The sequence below is a fragment of the Pseudophryne corroboree genome, chromosome 7 (genome assembly GCF_028390025.1).
Source record: "Pseudophryne corroboree isolate aPseCor3 chromosome 7, aPseCor3.hap2, whole genome shotgun sequence".
Classification (NCBI taxonomy): Eukaryota; Metazoa; Chordata; class Amphibia; order Anura; family Myobatrachidae; genus Pseudophryne; species Pseudophryne corroboree.
Genome location: NC_086450.1, coordinates 322,051,129 through 322,072,167, shown reverse-complemented (window position 1 = coordinate 322,072,167; position 21,039 = coordinate 322,051,129). Strand labels below are relative to the sequence as shown.

The following is a 21,039-nucleotide window of genomic DNA, read 5'->3' as shown; positions in this document are numbered from 1 at the left end:
GATCCCGATCCGATGCCGATGCGCGGCCCCGCGCGGTCGGCATCGGAAGAAAAAATAGGCTGTGCAGGCAAGTCAATCCTGACTATCTCTATAGAAGAGATAGTCAGGATTGAAATCGCACATAGCCAGCATCGCAAGCACAGTTATTATGTGCTTGCGATACTGGCTAAGTGCCGACCCGGCCCCCTGTCGCACGGTGAGAATCGGATAAGTCCGAATCTCACCGTGTGTATGCACCCTAAGTTTCATATACTGTAGCAAAGTAGTCAGTTATATCAACAGATAAACACAGTAACTTGAAGTAATCACTGTCTAAGCATTGTGTGAGAAGCTCACAAATCCTATCAATGTATATTAAATTTATTATTATGTAATAACTATCAGCCATAACAGATACCTTATATTCTGGGGAATATTGTAAATTTGAATATAAAATTCCATCCAATAACAAATACCTGAAATATAATATATATTATTCTGAGTCCAATAAAATTGGGGTCCATTAAATATATATATGGGTTACTCTGCAACTTTTTATTTGATTCACACTGGTAAATAGGAATCATTCCTTATTGTTACTCGAGAGTATTATGCATGCGGATCATTTTTATTTAAAAATTGAGACCGCTATACAGTATCAACAGTATTAGACTTACACTGTTGGCCAATTAAATTAGGAATTTTCCTTTAACAGGCATAACAGTGATTAGGCGAATTCACTCTGGCACTATAGACCGGAGACAAACTATGGCAATTGAGGGTATGCATAACAACTGATGCATAAGAAATAAACCGTATTATAAACGGCCTGCTTTGGAATACAACTGGGGTTGCAACACCCCTAACATAAGCAGTATCTCCGAAATTTGTGCAACAGAGTTGGATATCACATAATTGAATAACATTACTGTATATGGCAGTTGCTTTCGATGCAAGGAGGGATTGCTATACCCCTTAAAGCAACGTGTCCCCATGCATAAATAGATACTCTAATAATATTGATAGCCGGCGTGAGAGGCTCTTAATACATGGAGATTTAACTTCAGGGGGAATTTACTCAGAAGTTACTCTGCAACTCTTTATTTGATTCACACTGGTAAATAGGAATCATTCCTTATTGTTACTCGAGAGTATTATGCATGCGGATCACTTTTATTTAAAAATTGAGACCGCTATACAGTATCAACAGTATTAGACTTGCACTGTTGGCCAATTAAATTAGGAATTTTCCTTTAACAGGCATAACAGTGATTAGGCAAACTCACTCTGCCTGCTTTGGAATATAACTGGGGTTGCTACACCCCTAACATAAGCAGTATCTCCGAAATTTGTGCAACAGAGTTGGATATCACATAATTGAATAACATTACTGTATATGGCAGTTGCTTTCGATGCAAGGAGGGATTGCTATACCCCTTAAAGCAACGTGTCCCCATGCATAAATAGATACTCTAATAATATTGATAGCCGGTGTGAGAGGCTCTTAATACATGGAGATTTAACTTCAGGGGGAATTAGACCTGGGAATGTATTTATAGATGACCCATAGTCACCCCAACTGTTAATTAAACAGAGTAACCTTTATTTGAAAATTTCATATATTATATATGATCCCCAAGTCCCTGAACTCAAAGTAGTGGATACCGACACTATAGATACTGATAGTGGTCGACATTATATGTATGTATCGACACTATAGATACTGATAGTAGTCGTATAATATTGGATGGATGTAGGAATGCTGATGGTATTTATACCAATATAGTAACCCCGAGTATAAGGATACACTTATAAATACATGTGGACACGCTTTTTAAAATCTTTATTCACAAATTTCCAATTTTTTGTTTAGATTCACTTACCTGTTTGTCTGTGATTTTAATTCTATGTTTCACTGTAGTTTGGGAAAATGATTCAATCATAATCATATTTTAACACATATCTAATAAAGGTTATATTTTAGAATTAGTTTCTTCCAGTGCGTCGACAATACAGAATTCCTTCTCCCTTTTCTTCAAACACTAGTTCTGACATACTGTAGTTGACTGCACCCCCTAATTAAATCAACATGTGTTTAATACTAAATAGGGGTTTCTTATGAGTGAATGTATGGTGACGAATCACATACATTCACCCAGATTATTATAATACCGATTTCTGAGTGTGCAGATATCCAGCTTTTTGTTATTTTCAGGCAGGGCTGGATGGCACCAGCCTGCCTTGTTCATGGGACTTAGGGAAGGGGGGAAACAGCCCAACCTCTTGAAGGGTTAATGGTCCCGTTCCGCGCTGACAGGACACTGAGCTCCTGAGGAAACTATTCGCAAGCCCCAGCACGGCGAGCGTACATTCCCGCAGCACGCCGACACCCTAACAGCCAGAAGAATGAAGAGTGATGAGTACTAAGTCGGCGTCCCGGTTAGTGGGTCTCCGGCCATTATGTCGGCATGAGTTTACGGAGATGCACGACTTCTAACCGGGGCGGAATGCGTCTCCAGACACAGTACACAGCAGCATCTCAGTACACTGTACACAGTACCCACACTGGCAAAAACTGCCTTAAAACGGTTTTCTGTCCATTTTAAGCACCAGATTACCTCAGCCAGTATAGAAAAGCGGGAAGACCGTGCGCCATTGAAGACTCCAGATTACCTCAGCGGTACCAGGGGGTCATAGCAGGGGGGGGGGGGAGCGATTATTAGTGTACTAAGTCCCCTATCAGGGTACTTAGTCTACCACCCACCTAAGCTTGGCATTAGCGATAAGGGCGCGGTGGGGGCTGGCTCCAAATAACTCTGTGTCTCCCTGAAGGGCTCTTTGTGGGTTAATTGTGCTTATCCTTTTCTTGTGTGTGTGTGTGTGTGTGTGTGTGTGCTGTCACATTTACATTATGTCAGGCAAAGAGTGTTTATTGTACGGCGGAGTGTTCCTCTTCACCACGGGGCTCATTACTAGGTACTCAGGGCAGTGCACCTTTCCAGGATAGCGGGGCTGAACCGGAGTGGGTTAATTCCATTACAGGAATGATCTCCAATATTTTTACGAAATTTCCCGCAATGAGAAAGAGACGCAATACTTAAGACAGACTGTGGATGAGTTTATGAATAGAGACTCAGTCCCTAAACCAGCGTCTCAGTCCCCTCCCATGTGTCCGCAAAAACGACCTCTGGCCCATATCCTGCAGTCTGATGCTGATGGGTCAGACATGCAGGATGGCAAGGTGGATTTGGAGGGGGTGGATGATACTCTGTCACAGGGAATAGAGGCTCTTATAGAGGCTATCAGAGATGTTCTGCAAATTCCTGATAAGGTATCAGAGGAGTGTGAGGAATCTTATTAAAATGTAAAAAAGAAGTCCTCAGTCACTTTTCCTGCATCAAAGGAATTGAATAAGAAATTTCAAATCCCTAAAAGGTTGCTCTCATCTGTTCCTTTTCCTCTGGAGGATAGGAAAAATGGGAACCTCCACCGATAGTGGACGCATCAGTCTCTAGGCTGTCACGAAAAATTGTATTGCCTGTCCCTGGTGCAGCCTCCCTAAAAGACACGGCTGATCGTAATATTGAGACTACACTCAAATCATTGTACACTATTGCATGTGCGTGGGTCACAAAAGCCATTGCTAAATGGTCAGGTAAACTTATTGAGGGGTTAGATTCCGTGTGTAGGGGGATGTTGTTTTACTCCTGCAGCATATACAGGACTCTGCGAACTTTATGGTGGAAGTCATAAAAGAGATAGGCTTGCTTAATGCACGCATCACAGCTATGGCAGTGTCAGCACGCAGGGGCTTGTGGCTATGCCATTGGACTGCTGATGCGGACTCCAGGAAAGGTGTGGAAGGCCTACCATTCACAGGAGAGGCCTTGTTTGGAGATGAATTAGACAACTGGTTCTCTAATGCTACTGCGGGTAAGTCTACGTATCTTCCTTCCGCATCTCCCACAGCCAGGAAAGCTTATTCAGCTTCAAATTTACAGTCCCTTCGGACGGCCAAGTTTAAGGGCACATCCAGAGGTGCTTCTACGGCCTCCAGCGGCGCAAGAGGTAAACCACGCAAACCAGCAACTGCAGGTGCTCAGGAACAGAGCTCAGGCTCTGGACCACGATGCCTGGAGGGCTGTCAGGTGGGAGCCCGACTAAAATTCTTCAGTCACATCTGGTCATGTTTGTGCCGGGATCCCTGGGTCTTAGATCTTATTTCCCAGGGCTCCAGACTGGATTTCCAAGAGCTCCCACCTCACAGATTCTTCAAATCAGGTTTACCAGTTTCCCAAGAGGCAAGTATAACTTTACAGCAGGCCATCCAAAAACTGGTACAGACTCAAGTCATTGTTCCAGTTCCACCTCATCTGCACAACAAGGGGTACTATTCCAACTTGTTTGTAGTAACCGAAACCGGACGGTTTGGTACGGCCAATTTTGAACCTCAAGTTCTTGAACCCGTTCTTAAGAGTGTTTAAGTTCAAGATGGAGTCTCTGAGAGCTGTGATCTCAGGTCTGGAGGAAGGGGAATTCCTAGTGTCTCTGGATATCAAGGATGCGTACCTTCACATTCCTAACTGGCCGCCTCATCAGGCTTATCTACAGTTTAGACTGCAGGACTGTCACTACCAGTTCCAGGTCCTGCCATTTGGGTCTCTCCACGGCACCGAAGGTATTCACCAAAGTGATGGCAGAGATGATGTTTATACTCTGCAAACAGGGAGTAAATATAATTCCGTACCTGGACGATCTTCTGATAAAGGCGTTGTCCAGGGAGAGGTTGCTGGACAGCATTGGTCTTTCAACCAAACTTCTCCAGGATCACGGGTGTGTTCTGAACCTTCCAATATCTCACCTAGAGCCAACACAGAGGCTTCCATTCCTGGGAGTGATACTGGACACGGAGTCGCAGAAAGTGTTCCTTCCGTTGGAAAAGGCATTAGTAATCCAGTCGATGGTTCGGGATGTCATGAAGCCAACCCGGATATCGGTGCATCTATGCATTCGCCTTCTGGATAAATTCAATACGAAAGGTTTCACGTAAGACCCATCCAGCTCGATCTGTTGGACATATGGTCCAGATCGCATCTTCACATGCACCAGAGGATCCGTCTGTCGCCAGAAGCCTGGATCTCCCTTCTGTGAGGGCTACAGACTTCGGAGGTTCGGAATTCAACTCTGGATCCTGTTAACCACGGATGCAAGCCTCAGAGGTTGGGGAGCAGTCACCCAGGGGGTGCAGTTTCAAGGAAGATGGTCAAGTCAGGAAGTCATCCTTCCAATCAACATTCTGGAATTCAGGGCCATATACAATGCCCTTCTAAAGGCCTCATATCTTCTTCAAGATCGGGCCATTCAGGTCCAGTCGGACAATGTGACGGCAATGACGTACATAAACCGACAGGGTGGAGCGAAAAAGCAGAGCAGCAATGTCATAGGTGTCAAGAATTCTCCTCTGGGCAAAAAAAAATGCTGTTGCGCTGTCAGCGGTCTTCATTCCTGGAGTAGACAACTGGGAAGCAGTCTTCCTCAGCAGACACGACCTGCACCCGGTGGGGCCTTCACCCTGAAGTGTTCAGGTGTTTGACACGTCAATGGGGATATCCACAAATCGACATGATGGCCTCTCGTCTCAACAAGAAGCTGAGGCGGTATTGTTCCAGGTCGAGAGAACCCCAGGCGGTAGCGGTAGACGCTCTGACGACTCCATGGGTCTATCAGATGGTGTACGTGTTTCCTCCACTTCCTCTGATCCCAAGAATTCTAAAAAGAATAAAAAGGGAAAAGGTTCAAGCAATACTCATTGCTCCAGACTGGCCAAGAAGGGCCTGGTATGCGGACCTTCTGGAGATGCTCTGCCTATTCGTGAGGATCTTCTGCAACAGGGCCTGTTCGCCGATCAGGACTTACCGTGGCTATGTTTGGTGGCATAGAAGTTGAATGGCTGATTCTAGCCAGAAGAGGGACCCCTAACAAAGTTATCCCGACTATGATCAAAGCCAGGAAGGGGGGTAACATCTAAACATTACCATCGTATTTGAAAAAAATACGTCTCTTGGTGTGAGAGCAGAAATTATTTTGCGGTGGAATTTCATCTGGGACGTTTCCTGCTTTTTTTCTGTAGGCAGTTGTGGATGTGGGCCTACGTCTGGGCTCCATAAATGTCCAGATTTCGGTCTTGTCCATTTTCTTTCAAAAACAATTGGCTTCTCTCCCTGAGGTCCAGACGTTCTTGAAAGGTGTTCTGCACATCCAACCTCCCTTTGTGCCTCCCACGGCACCATGGGATCTCAGTTTGGTGCTGCAGTTCCTCCAATCGGACTGGTTTGAATCGTTACAGGAGGTGGACGTAAAATATCTTACGTGGAAGACCGTCACACCGTTGGCCTTGGCTTCAGCAAGACGTGTGTCGGAGCTGGGGACTTTGTCTCACAAAAGCCCCTATTTAATTTTCCATGAGGACAGAGCTGAACTCAGAACTCGTCAGCAATTTCTTCCTAAAGTACGTTTCACATCAACCAACCTATTGTGGTTCCGGTTGTCACTGACACCTCTGCTACTTCAAAGTCTTTGGATGTTGTGAGGGCTTTGAAGGTGTATGTGAAAAGAACAGCTCGTCACAGGAAATCTGATTCGCAGTTCGTTCTCTATGAGCACAATAAAATTGGGTGTCCTGCTTCAAAGCAGACATTTGCTAACTATCCAGCATGCTTATTCCATGGCAGGCTGCCCGGGGTGTCTCAGCATTACAGCTCTGCCGAGCAGCTTCTTGGTCTGGTTCAACACGTTTGTTAAGTTTTACAAGTTCGATGGTTTGGTCAATCAGTTGTGCAGGAACCTCAGAACTCTCCCACCCGGTGTGGGAGCTATGGTACACCCCCATGGTACTAAATGGAACCCCAGTATCCTCTAGGACGTAAGAGAAAATAGGATTTTAATTACTTACCGGTAAATCCTTTTCTCGTAGTCCATAGAGCAGGCATGTCCAAACTGCGGCCCTCCAGCTTTTGAGAAACTACACATCCCAGCATGCCCTGACATAGCTTTAGCATTCTCTGACAGCAAAACTGTCAGGGTATGCTTGGATATGTAGTTTCACAACAGCTGGAGGGCCGCAGTTTGGACATGCTTGAAATAGAGGATACTGGGTGCCCGCCCGGTGCTTTGTTTTTCCTGCACTGTTACTTGGTTAAGTATTGTTGGTTCAGCTGTTGCTGTTCCTGTTTAAAGTTGGGTTAGCATAGCATTCCTCTGGTTTGTGTGTGCTGGTTTGGAATCTCACCACTATCCTTTATAGCCTTCTCTCAAAGTATGTCCGTCTCCTCGGGCACAGTTTCCTAGGCTGAGTCTTGTAGGAGGGGAATAGAGGAAGGAGCCAGCCCACACTATCAAATTCTTAAAGTGCCCATGGCTCCTATTGAACCCGTTTATACCCCTCGGTACTAAATGGAACCCCAGTATCCTCTGCGGACTACTAGAAAAGGATTTACCGGTAGGTAATTAAAATCCTATTTTTTTTTAACACCGGTTAACTTAACTTGTTAACATAGTGTTAAAGCACAGAATTCGTAAAAAAAAAATCACTGATTCATGTGTTAACAGGGTCGTGGCACCAGTTAATCCCCTAGTTATCAGGGATTTTTTTTTTGCATCTGATAAGTGTTTTGCAGGCGGGCCCACTTCTGGAATAAATGAATAGCCCAGTGGGATCAATTAGCCCACAGTAAATTACCGCAACTGATGGGTTATTATGGTCAACCACATTTCATTATAATAGGCTGAAGCCACATCTTCAGGACACTATATACATTTAATACAGGGGTAGAAGATTAAAATGTAATGCAAAATATACTTGTACATTTTCTGACGTCAGTGGCAATACTGCGCTGCTTGCCCTGAATCGTTAATACAGTCAAGAAATGTTATCCCATTCCATCCTGTTTCTGAATCTAATGTGTAGCCTATACAGAACACTTATCATTTTGATGATCTATTATCCAATCAAATACTTTTTGATTTTGCATCCATCTATTCTTTCCAAATAGTTTTTGCTTTAATATGTTAATAGTTAATGTGTAGGATAATTTTTTTTTTTCAGTATTCAGCATTTATTGATGTGTTTTAATTTTCAGACATCAGGTGGTTTAGCAGACAAACTAGAGCCAGGTATGTGTTCACCTTTGTATATTTTCCACTTGTGTTTACAGTTTAATGAGATCTAGCTGAATGACAGTACACCTAGTGGGGAATTCAATTAGCGGCGCTATTCCCCGCTGACAGACTGAGCCTTGCAGCTCCAGTCCGCTTATAAATTCATTAAATCAGGTTGCGTGTGGGGAAAAACCCACTGATTCAGAGCGTGAATTGAATAGCCTTTCCCCACACCGCTGAGATTATTGACGGCAATTAGTCGTATGGTGAACCCAGCAGCTAATTGAATACCCCCTAATGTAATACTGTCAGTCCTTGTATCAGTTTAGGTACTGGTTTACCATTCTGTGCTGTGTATGATAAGAACCAAGTTTGGTCATGACATACACTTGCCACACAAGGTTCTTACCTTACCACTGGACCAGACTGCAGACCAACAGGGTTTGCATTCAATTTGGCTACTTTTGGGTGGTCAACTTGGGTGAGATTTTGCTATTCACTATCCAAGTCAAGCAGATGTATCTCTTCCAGAAAACACTGGGACCTAAAACTGAGGTAATCTTCTATTTGCAATGAGGATATGGGTGGTCTTCTGTATGCCGAATGTCGGGATCCCGGCGCACAGTATGCCCGACACCCGGCATACCGACAGATATTCTCCCTTGTGGGGGTACGACCCCCCTGGAGGGAGAATAAATAGCGCGCCACCGTGCCCGCAGCGTGGTGAGCGCAGCGAGCCCGCAAGGGGCTAATTTGCGCTCGCCGCGCTGTCGGTATGCCAGCGGTCGGGCTCCCGGCGCCGGTATGCTGGTCGCCGGGAGCACGACCACCGGCATACCATACTACACCCGAGGATATGACCACTTGAGTTACAAAGTAAATTGTTTTTTATCGGGGATTGTGCAGATTTTGAACCAATACACAGTATACAGCCATTTGGTCTATATTGCAGAGTTTATGGTCACCTTTCTGATGGCATGGATCTACAGGTATAGGGACTGTCTCTATTTTTGGACATGTATTAGGTCGACAGGGTCAAAAGGTCATCATGACAATGGTTGACACAAGTTTTTTCCCCAAAACTTTTTCATACTTTACTATCCACGTGGACTACTATTGGGAATAGTAACTTGTGCTAATCACCTTGCCAGAAGCATGGCGAGCGAAGCGGTACGCTAATGGGGCTTGGCCTTTTGACCCTGTCGACCTAATGCATGTCCACCATTAGTGGTCAACCTATTGACTGTAGACCTTCCTGGTGTAGAAGTAATAATACACACCCCTGTTTGTGATTAGGCAGTCATTAGTGCAGGAACTGGAGTGTGACCTGTTTCCCTGGCAAGTGTCTGCTTCCAGTGAGCGCAGGGTGATGATTCAGCATCTGCCCTGACACTTGCTTGGTAGGAGAAATTGTAAATGATCATTTTTGATAATATTCCCACAATTACCTCAGTCTGCATTGTGATATATACTTTGCAATGTTTATGGATGCTAACGTGTTAACAGTTAAGTGTGTGCCCAAGTAGGTATTGCTTAAATAAATGTGTTCAGGTTCTCACAATTGTAAAATCAGACTACATTATACACTTTACAAAAGCATGTTATGACTGGCTTGCTCTCCATTGAAAGGTGTATGTGTGTAGATAGGTATCTCTTGTTTAGAATGAAGACTTCACTATGGGGTGTATTCAATAACTGTCGGAAGCTGCCGTCTTGTCGGAAAGACTGCAGCTTCCTACAGAAATAGGTCGGAAGGGATTCCGACCTATTCAATAGGGGCTGATTTTTTCCGACAAGTCGGGAGTTCCCGACTTGTCGGAAAACACGTGGATTCGGCGGAATAGACGCCGATCCACGTGCTTCTGTCAGAAATAGGGTCAAATCCAACAGGTTTTGGCCCCCTTTACGACAAACTCAATCCGACTTGAAAACAAGTTGGATTGAGGAGAGGAGCGGTGCTGCGGGCGGCGGGGGGAGCAGAGATCGACGGCCAGCGGGGGGGAGCTGGCTGCGGGGGGACATGTCTGCGGCGGGGGGAGGCGCTGCAGGGACAGAGATGCCTGGCCGTCCCCGGCCAGGCACATCTCTCCCTGCAGCGCCTCCCCCCGCCGCCGCAGACATGTTCCCCCGCAGCCAGCCCCTCCCGCCGTTCTCTGCTCCCCCTGCCGCTCCACACATGTCCCCCGCAGCCAGCCCCTCACGCTCACGGCCGCCGATCTATGCTCCCCGGGACGCTGCTGTCAGCGCATCCGCAGCCGCTGACAGCATCGGCCTGACAGGACCCTGTCTACGGCCAAATCCGACAGTCGGATTTATCCGTCCATTGAATAGGGGTTGTCGGATCCATTCCGACAACTGCATGTCGGAATGGATCCGACTCTTATTGTATATACCCCTGTGTCTGGAGAATTGTGTTAGTATGAGTGCGGCAGTAATAGTTTGAATAATGCATATTTATTCACGTCTGTTGTCTATTTAAGAGGATGGGGCACACTTATAGATACAGTAGATGCTACACGTGTAACTAACAGCGGCTGACACCGGCAAGAGAATTCTGCTAATTCCTTAAACAGAAAACATGGGGGAGGGTGAAAGGGGGAAGAAATGGAGTCTGTGCTTATAATAACACATTACAATGAATACAATTAAAAGAATATGAATACCCCCAAAAGTGTTAAACATATTGACATTTATTATTATCACAGTGAAATAAATCTAGATTAAAAAAAAAAGAAATACAGGAAAAATATTATACTGCAGTCCTAAAATGTAGCTCAGTGTGTGCCATAGCAATTTCATTAACCACTGAACAGATACAATGTATCATATAGTTATTGCTTATAGTAAAATATAAAATAGCAGTGTTATAAAACTAAATGAAAGGCAAAATGTTCCATCCTTCTACATGGGTAAATATACCTGGCTTAGATGAGGTTACCAGGAGTCCATAGGTAATTATTGTCCTGAAGTGAACGGCACTGAAAAAGAGTCTCTTTGATGTACAAGCTCTGCTGTGGCAATCCTCGCATTGAACATAAATGGAAGAATTGAACGCTGGTGACCAGGAGAGCAGCTCTGAAAGAGTCCTGGACAGCGGTTACTGAGCGCCGCAGTCTCTCCAGAGGTTGTAAACTGTTGAATCCGATAATGAGCAGTTTGTGGCTCCGCCAACACAGAGATCCACAGATGGAAGGTCCGAAGCAGGGAGCTAGGAGTAAAGCAAACCTGTGATGGGGTAATCACGACACACTTGAACCTCCAGTTGGAATACCAATCACACAAACATAGGCAGCCATTGTAAGCCATGAATGGACTTGTATAACCTTGATCGGGATCCGGTCTCCAGGTCGATAGTAACTAGGTCGACACTGTCTAGGTCGACCACTATTGGTCGACAGTAACTAGCTCGACAGGGTTTCTAGGTCGACAGGCCAAAAGGTCGACATGATTTTTTCACGATTTTTTACTTTTTTTTAACCTTTTCATACTTAACGATCCACGTGGACTACGATTGGAACAGTAATCTGTGCTGAGCGAAGCGAGGCACCTTGCCCGAAGCATGGCGAGCCATGCGAGGGGACACGGTGCACTAATTGGGGTTCCCGGTCACTCTACGAAGAAAACCATTAAAAACTCACGTCGACCTTTTGACCTGTCGACCTAGACCATGTCGACCTAAAGACCCTGTTGACCTAGGGACTCTGTCAACCTACTTACTGTCGACCAATAGTGGTCGACCTAGTTACTATCTACCTTCCATACCACACCCCCCTGATCAGAGTCCAGAAGGAAGCCAGAATAATGAAAAGGCAGGAGCTTGATGGCTCCAGTCAGGTACAGCAGACATCAGTTAATGTGTTATAAGAGCAAACTCTGTGATGTCCCCCCCCCCATATTAGTTTCTAAGTCTGCCCACAAAATGAAAGCAAACATCTGGTAGATCAGGGCAGTACCACCACCCTCTCTGCACAGTTCCCCTAGAACATTTTCATAAATGTTCCCCTATTATTGACAAAGAATCAGTCTCCTTTTAACGTAGTGCTTTTATTGGCACATGGCCATTGCATTTGCCTGTTAGGGGGGGCGATGATGGGGGTGGGGAAATTTGTACTTTTTTTTAATATATGTGCATGGTGTGTTGCCTAGAAAAAATATGGGTGGTGTTTTTCTTCTTTGTTAATGGTATTGCTTTTTGAATCTTCATTTATCTAGAAAGTGTCTATTTAACCCTTCACATAAAAGGTGATAAGCACTAATTGAGCCTACTAAAGTAACACAAAGGTTCAGGGTTTGGCGAAAGTCAGACGTAATTGCGTCCGCTTTGCATGCATATAATAAAATGCAGATATTCGCCTGCATGTGCCTATTAGTTAAATTGCTTTCTTCAGTATCTGTGCCTTGCTTGTAGCTCCTGTGCGAATACCCCGTTCCCCCTGTTACAACTGTTCAGTCAATAATTTGTTACCTTGATTTTTTTTTTTTCTCAATGGGTTTCTGAGTTGCAGCAACATAAAATATTTGCCTGGATAGGCCATTGACCTTTTCTTGCTTTGTCTCATTTTCTTTAAAACCCCTTAGAAATACTGAGTGTTGCCTTTCTAAACAAAATGTCATTGTATTTCAGTTATTGGAAAGTTAGGAAACCATACAAGCAAATCACTGTTTTATGCATGTGTTGTATTTCAGATTTGCCTGAGATTGACGATTACAACACTGCTCACTCATCCTTCTCTGCATTAAGTGTCGCTAATGAAGCATTAGAGCCGTCTCCTATTCCGGTCTCCTCAGTCTCTCCCAGCGTGCGCCCTATTTCCGATGTGGGGCTTTTTCCCTCAGCACTGTCTAGTGATGCATCCGTTCTGTTCCCAAACTTACATGATGAAATGATTGGAGATGAATTGGATCGCATCCTTGATTCTGTGCCAACGTCTGATGACCTGAACATGGTGAGGTTAAAAGAAAGTGTGCTTATAAATGGCTTGTCTATTGTCTATGAAGTGGTTAAATGCTGACCAGTAGATAGAGTATGACCACATACAGCCATGAATAAGGAACACTGGGCCTGATTCAGGGCAATGACCGTCTTTGCTGCATCCCATCTGAGAAGATACTGTACGCTAATGCACAGCTGCTAGATTTGTACTGAGGCGCCTGCTGCTAGCGAATAAACATGCATAATCGAATGCACATAATCCGCTCCATCAGACATGCGTTTTAGTAGCCCGCCCCCCGTTACCTCCGACAAACGGTCAGAGTGGCGCAGTACCACTCTGATGCTTGTGCAGTAGGAAAAACATTGGCCAACTGTGCAAGCATCAGCATTACATCCACCTCTGATTCAGGCCCATAGTTCGGTGCAGCAGAGAGACGTATAGAGTTAGTAGTGAGTTGGCCTGCATAACACTATTTTCTTCCACGTCCACTAGGGGGCACAGGAGGTAACGCTGGGTATAGGATGGGTTGGAGCAAGACAGGCACCAAAGGGGTTACTTTTAATTACCCAACTGGCCTGTCCACTATACCCCGACCCCGACAGTTTTTTTTGGTGCCTCAGGCAGGAACAGGCACCAGCTATTAGGGGGGCTGCTTTTCAGCAGCCCATGTTACTTTTTACTATTTTATTTATTTATAGTTAGTGCTGCAGCGAAGATGAGCGGGCTGCTGGCGGACTTAACATCCAGCAAGCCCACTCCAATACCCGGCGTCCGCGCTAGTGATGGGACTAGCGCATTCCACTGCAGGTCTCTGAACACTGCAGTGACCTCTCGCCGCACCGGTGCCAGAGGGTAAGTTGACCGGCACACTAGCACCACTGATACAGGACCTGCTGCTTCAGTGGGAGCCTCACAGTGGGGGCCATGTGTGTTATAACATTCTGTCTCCACAGGATCCTATTGATGCTGACATGTGCAAGGAATGTGTGGCAGCTTCGTCACAGGACATCCCTGTACCGGTGACCGTTTCTCAGGAACCAGCCTGGGAACTTTGCTGACACAGGTAATGGCGCAGCTTGTAGATCGCTTAGCCACTACGCAAGTGGATCCCCTAGATCCAGCGCCCCCTACTACATCCATGTCAGCGCAGGCGGCCCCTCCTCCTCAGGTGGAGCCCCCATGGGTGCAATCTTTTGCACAGTCTATTCAGGGCCTTACACAATTCTCTGCTTTCATGCAACAGCTCATTGATAGAGAAAAGCGACCCAGACAATCTCACACGTCGGACGAAACCTCTACTCCGTGGTTCGACGGTGATTCGGATTCAAAATCCCATTCGGACCAAGACAGCGCGCCTCAGGGATCAGATCTAGACACTTCATCTGGTGTGGAGGACTCATTGTCAGCGGCAGAAGTGGACGCACTTGTTCGGAAGTAAGATCAGTCCTGGATATTGAGGATGAGGATTCCACTACCAAATCTAAGATCCCGGTTTTTAAAAAAATGAAAAAGGAATTAACACAATTTCCTTCTGCGCAATTAGAGGACATGCTGGAGCTTGCATGGGCTAAGCAAGACAAGAATTTCCAGCTCACTAAAATGTATAACACCTTTCTGTTACGTCCTAGGGGATACTGGGAATCCATTTAGTACCATGGGGTATAGACAGGTCCACTTGGAGCCATGGGCACTATAGAAGTTTGATAATGTGTGCTGGCTCCTCCCTCTGTGTCCCACCTATCAGACTCCGTTTAGAAAATGTGCCCGAAGGAGCCGGTCACATCTCTGGGAGCTCCTGAAAAGTTTTCTGCATTTATTTTCAACGTTTGTTATTTTCAGGCAGGACTGGATTGCACCAGCCTGCCTGCTTCGTGGGACTTAGGGGGGGGAACGGGCCAATCCCACTAAGGGTTAATGATCCCGTTCCCCACTAGCTCCTGAGGGAACTATTCGCAAGCCCCACCACGGCGAGCGTACATTCCCGCAGCATGCCGCCACCCCTAACAGTACTAAGCCGGCGTCCTGGTTAGCGGGTTGCCGGCCATTATGGCGGCATAAGGGTACGGAGATGCACGGCTTGTACACGGGGCGGAATGAGTCTCCAGACTTAGTACACTGTTGTGTACACAGTACCCAGACTGGCAATACAGGCTTAGAAGGGGTCTGACTCCATTTTTTGCACTCAGACACATAAAGCCAGTATAAAAAAAGCGGGAAGGGGGCGTGGCCTGGCTGCTGAAGGTGGCAGACACGAACTGAGAAAGCTCCTGCGACCCGGGGCTCCTTTCTCTCTACATACCTCCTCTCTGGGCTCCCTTGGTGTCCTCAGCTGCCCTCCTGTTCCCTCTGCAGTGTCCCTGTTCGTGCTGCGGAATCGGGGAGTGGTTTTCACCACTCCTGCGGGTTGCGGCCTACAGGGCTCACACAAGCAGGGGCCTCGATTTCCTCCCCAGACCGGCGGCAGCTCCAGCGCCTTCTGAATCGGGCCACGGACCTCTCCAGGACCTCCGATCTTCATACCGCCGCCAGCCGCGGCTAAGGGACGCTCCCCGCTGCTTACCTCCGCTGCCCGGGGATCTCGAGACTTGCCGGGCGAGACGGCCATCTTTGCAGCACTCCTGTTCCCTGCTGTCTCTCTCCCGCTGGGCCCCAGAAGTGAGTACGATCCTCAGACTCGCGGTCTGTGGGGCTCCGGCGGGGGGGGGGGGGGGGGATGAAAATAGGGCTATACACTGTGTCAGAGGTGGTGACCTCACTGCAGCCCACATCCGGCCAGCAGCCCTGGTGCGTTTTTTGCTTGCTCCAATTAGCTCCTTGCTCCTACCGGAGCTATAACTGATTCTTCACCCGCTGCTGCCATCCATATACAATTTGACCCTCCTGGCCATGGGGGGCCACGGAGCCTGAAGAGCGGTGTTACAGCTGCATACTTTCTATCGCCTGGTATCCAGTATCTACACCCAGACTGGATCGAGCCCTGATGTTATGTCGCCGTGAATAGCCGTATAGCTCCCTAGTTATGTGTCTGCCTGCCTTATGTCGCCCTGAGGCCACGTGGGGGCTTTTGCACGACGACGATCCACGTGTTTTTATAGTGCCGAGGTTATGTGAAAGTGTAATACTGCACTGCCTTATTTGAAGACCGATCTCATGGTGAGAGGGATAAAGAAAAAAAAGGACAAGACCAAACCGGACGCGATCCCATCCCCCGCTATTCGTCGGACCTACGTCAGTTCTTAACTACTCCAACCTCAAGCCCTGCCGCTTCCTCTACTGTCCCGGCCTCCCCGATTCTACACGGTCTGGTAAACGACATGTCGTCCCCCGGGAATCCGCAGCCTCCACAGGCCTCCTCTTTGTCTGCAGAGATTAGCGAGATCCTATCTCATGTTAAATCACTTCCCACGAAACAAGATTTTTCGGCCTTGGAGACCCGCTTGCTTTCCACCATCACTCAGGAAGTGGCAGCGCTTCGACAAGACATGTCTCAAATTGTGGCCCATGTAGATATACTGGAACGCCATGAGTCGTCTAGCATGGATACCCTTACTAAATTTCGGGAGGTGCTTTCTCATCAGAGGGGTGATATCTCTTTTCTCAAATCACGTATCGAAGATATGGATAATCGCGGCCGGCGAAATAATATCAGGGTCAGGAGCCTGCCCAAGAGCGTCCAACAGGCTGACCTGACGAATGCTGTAACTACAATATTTGGAGAACTTATTGACCTGGATCCAAACAAGGACATTATATTTGATAGAGCACACCGTGCCCTCCGCCCTCGCGGCTTGTCGTCTGACAGACTACGCGATGTGATTTGCAGGCTCCACTATTATGTCCAAAAAGAGGAAATAATGAGGTCGGTCCGTCAGCTGGATAATATTGACTTTCAAGGAGACAAGATTCAGTTATTTCCTGATCTCGCCTGGTCGACCTTGCAGCAGCGTCGAGCCTTGAAGCCTCTCACGGATTCCCTTAGGAAACTTGAACTGAAATACAGATGGGGCTTCCCTTTTTCCCTTCAGGTTTCTCATAGTGGCAAAGTTGCGAGTCTCTCCAGACCTTCGGACTTACAGGCCTTCTTCACGACATTGGGTATACCTCCGGTGCCACTACCTGATTGGGAAGCTTTTCACCACCTGCCGGATTTGCCTGTTGTGATTCCTCCGGATGACGCGTGGCAACAAGTGTTCTCCCCACGGATGCGGGGGTCTACTCCTGCTGGTTCTCGTTCCTCTGAGCCTCCATGAAGGGGGGGTTACGTCTCGTGCTGACGTGAATTCTCCTGTTACTCTTGTCGTACACTTGATTTTTTTTTTTCCTTAAATGTTGTTGTATGTTGCTCACACGTGAGATCGGTTTTTGCAATGTTGTAATGGTTTCATAGATGAGTGATGGGGTATCGTTGGTATGTTACTTTGATTTTGTTTAAGCTGCGTTCTTTATTTCCGTGACGATACTCATTTATATAATTGTTCAGCTTTCATGAAACTTTGCTAAAAGCTTTATAAATTATATATATATATTTTTTTTTCTATACGTTTTTCTCTGTGCCTATGCGCACTCCTTGGTAATACTCATATTAGATTAGCTTCTATATTGTGGATGGTCGCCGTCCTTGGCCCCCCGTAGGACCCTCATTATGCTGCATCCCTCGTCTCTTTGGGCTGGGAGTCGGCAGGATTCCGCTCCTGTCCTTTTTGCAGCTGTCCTTTTTCTACTATTGTTATCATCTTTGTTAAATACCGTAGTACTTTGTGGTGTGGCTTTCCACACTGCATCTTCTTTTCCTCTTTTCTCTGATTTCCTTCTCTTTCTATTTCCTTTCCTTGCTGTTCTTCCTTTCCTCCCTCAAGTGTCTTTTGTAGGGATGACCGTTATGAATCTCTTAGGTCTGCTGTAACAATGGTATTGAATGATTTACATGTCACTACCCTTAATGTTAAAGGGTTGAATGTTCCTGAGAAAAGGTCTAAACTCTTCAAATGGCTTAGAGATGAGAGAGTTGACGTTGCTTTTATTCAGGAAACGCATTTTAAGATGGGACATGCGCCGTCTTTGAAATGTCACTACTATCCTCATGTTATCCTGTCTAATAATCCTTCCGGCAAGACAATAGGTGTGGCTGTTTTACTGGCTCGCCACCTGCCTATCCTTAATGTTACTTCCCATAGACTAGCTGAAGGTAGGGGTTTGCTGGTAAAATGCGATATATACGGCCAACGCCTTTCTTTTTTGAACGTATATGCTCCCAATGTTAAACAACCTTCCTTTTTGTCCTCGCTTTTGGAAATTGCTGAGTCTCTCCTAGAAGGGGTGGTAGTAATGGGAGGCGACTTAAATTGGACTCTTGATCCCCTTCATGACAACTCTAAAAAGACTTCTTGCAGGCCAGAGAGGGGAGCATAGTGGGGTGAGACGCACCTTGCTCGACCACCAGCTGATTGACACATGGAGACTGACACATCCTGCCGAGGTAGATTATTCCTTTTTCTCGCACCCACATCAGACATACTCCAGAATTGATTATTTGTTTTTGAGCCACCGACACCTACATCTTCTGTCTGATGCCTCTATAGGACAAATTGTGTGGTCAGACCATGCCCCTGTTAACCTCACATTACGCCTTCCACCCTGTACACGCCGCCAATGGTCCTGGCGTTTTAATGACACTTTTTTACAGGACGCAGAGTGTCGGTCTCGAATTGACAACGCCTTAGACTCCTATATCTGTACTAATGACCTAGATGACATATCTAAGGTCTCGGTCTGGGAGGCGCATAAATGTGTCATTAGAGGGGTTTGTGTCCAGATAGGCTCTTTCCGTAAAAGGCAGAGGGAGAAACTCAGTGGTGACTTATTATCTAGGATAAAATCTCTCAAGCTTTTACATAAGAAATCCCAAACCCCACAACATTATGCTGATCTTGAGGTTGCCAGGGCCGATCTGAATAAACTACTCTCTGATAGAGTCAAATTTTCATATCGGAAGTGCCGTAGCAGATACTATCAATGGGGTAACAAACCCGGGAAATTACTGGCCAAAGCCCTCAGAGAACAACGTGCACTCACTTTTATTCATACAATTAAAGATAGTCAAGGTCAGCCCCAACATGAAACACCTCATATTGCTAGGGCCTTTCAGGCATACTATTCCACCTTGTACAACCTTTCCGGTCCGACTGTAAGAGTTGATAAGCTGTCCCACCGAACAGCCATAGCTGACTACTTGCAGGCCTTAGACTTCCCTACGCTGTCCACAAAAGAGGTAGAAGATCTAGATGCCCCTTTCTCTACTGAGGTTATGAAAGTCATTGACTCTTCTCCCAATGGCAAGAGTCCAGGCCCTGATGGGTATACCATTGCATATTATAAGGCTTTCAAGGAGAAATTGGTCCCTCTTCTCACGAGAGCATTTAATACTGTATCAGAACACTCGCCCTTTTCCCCGCAATCTCTCGAAGCCCACATTGCAGTTTTACCTAAGGAGGGCAAAGATCCCAGTCTTTGCTCTAGCTATCGGCCAAATTCGCTATTGAACATAGACATAAAACTTTTTGCCAAACTAATTGCAAATCGCCTTAAACTATTATTGCCCGTTTTGATTCATGGAGATCAGGCTGGATTTGTTCTAGGCCGTGAAGCCAGAGATAACACCTCTAAAGTGCTCAATATGATTCACTATGCTGGCCAGATTACGTCCCCCTCAATCATGCTGTCGACCGATGCTGAAAAAGCATTTGACAGGGTGGACTGGGACTTTTTGGCTGGCATACTGAAACATCTAGGGCTTGGCAATACCTGTCTTCATAGAATCCTATCTCTTTATGCTTCCCCGTCCGCCAAAATCAGGATTAATGGCTCCCTTTCTGATTCCTTTTCTATTACCAACAGCACGCGACATGGTTGCCCACTATCCCCGTTGCTTATTGTCCTTTGCATGGAAACATTAGCTCGAAGCATTAAGGCCAATCCAAATATTTCTGGCTTGCTGATAAAGGGGACTGAATACAAATAGTCTTTATATGCCGACGACTTGCTTGCTATAATTTCAAAACCGGTCACCTCATTACCAAATCTGATGGTAGAATTTGAGAAGTTTGGAGCCCTCTCTAATTATAAAATAAACTATTCCAAATCTATTGCCATGAACTTAACTACCTCGCCTGATATAGTAGAGGGTTTGAAACGTTCCTTCCCTTTTACTTGGCACGACCACAAATTAAAATATTTGGGGGTACGACTTATCCAAATTGTTCTCCCTGAATTTTAGCACCCTGTTGGCAAAGCTTCGCCTAGACTTCCAGAGGTGGAGGAAATTGCGATTATCGTGGTTTGGCAGGATCAATGTTGTCAAAATGAATGCCCTTCCTTGGATATTATTCTTTCTCCAAACCCTCCCTATACACATCCCCCTACTTTGGTTCCGAGACATCCAGACTCTTATTCGTGCATTTGTTTGGGGATGCAAAACGCCTAGATTTAAACACAACATTTTATTTAGGAGAAAGCATCAAGGTGGGCAACAACTACCACATATTTCTAGCTACTATCATGCAGTACATTTGAATAGGATTCTAGAATGGTCACGGGCTAAAGATCGCAAACAATGGGTTCTTCTGGAGGAAGGTTGTCTCCCACATTATATTGAAATTGTACCTTGGCTTCATATCCTTCCGAAGATCACCCACCCCACGGTCTCCCCCATGCTTAAATTATGGGCCACGTTGAGGTCTAAGAGCCATATAGCCTCCAAATGGTCCCCTTTAACTTCTTTTCTCCATAATCCCGAATTTGTTCCAGGTCTCCATGGGACAGCGTTTGCACCATGGGCGGAAGCCGGGATTTTCAGGGTCGGTCAGCTGGTGAGCTCAGGTAGGATGCGTTCATTCTCAGATATTCAGTCTCATTGGAATATACATAGTTCTGATTTTTGGAAGTTCCTGCAGGTTCACCATTTTATAACATC

The 21,039-nt window shown here is 46.1% G+C and overlaps 1 protein-coding gene across 2 annotated transcripts in view; it reads left to right on the top strand.

The window, feature by feature from the left end:
* Positions 1-21,039, top strand: part of ZC3H7A (zinc finger CCCH-type containing 7A) — a 201,015-nt gene that overhangs the window by 69,337 nt on the left and 110,639 nt on the right. For both annotated transcript variants that reach the window (XM_063934308.1, XM_063934307.1), the window contains exons 8-9: positions 8,118-8,151; positions 12,823-13,082. In XM_063934308.1, the coding sequence (XP_063790378.1) occupies positions 8,118-8,151; positions 12,823-13,082 (294 nt within the window). The remainder of the gene's footprint in view (positions 1-8,117; positions 8,152-12,822; positions 13,083-21,039) is intronic.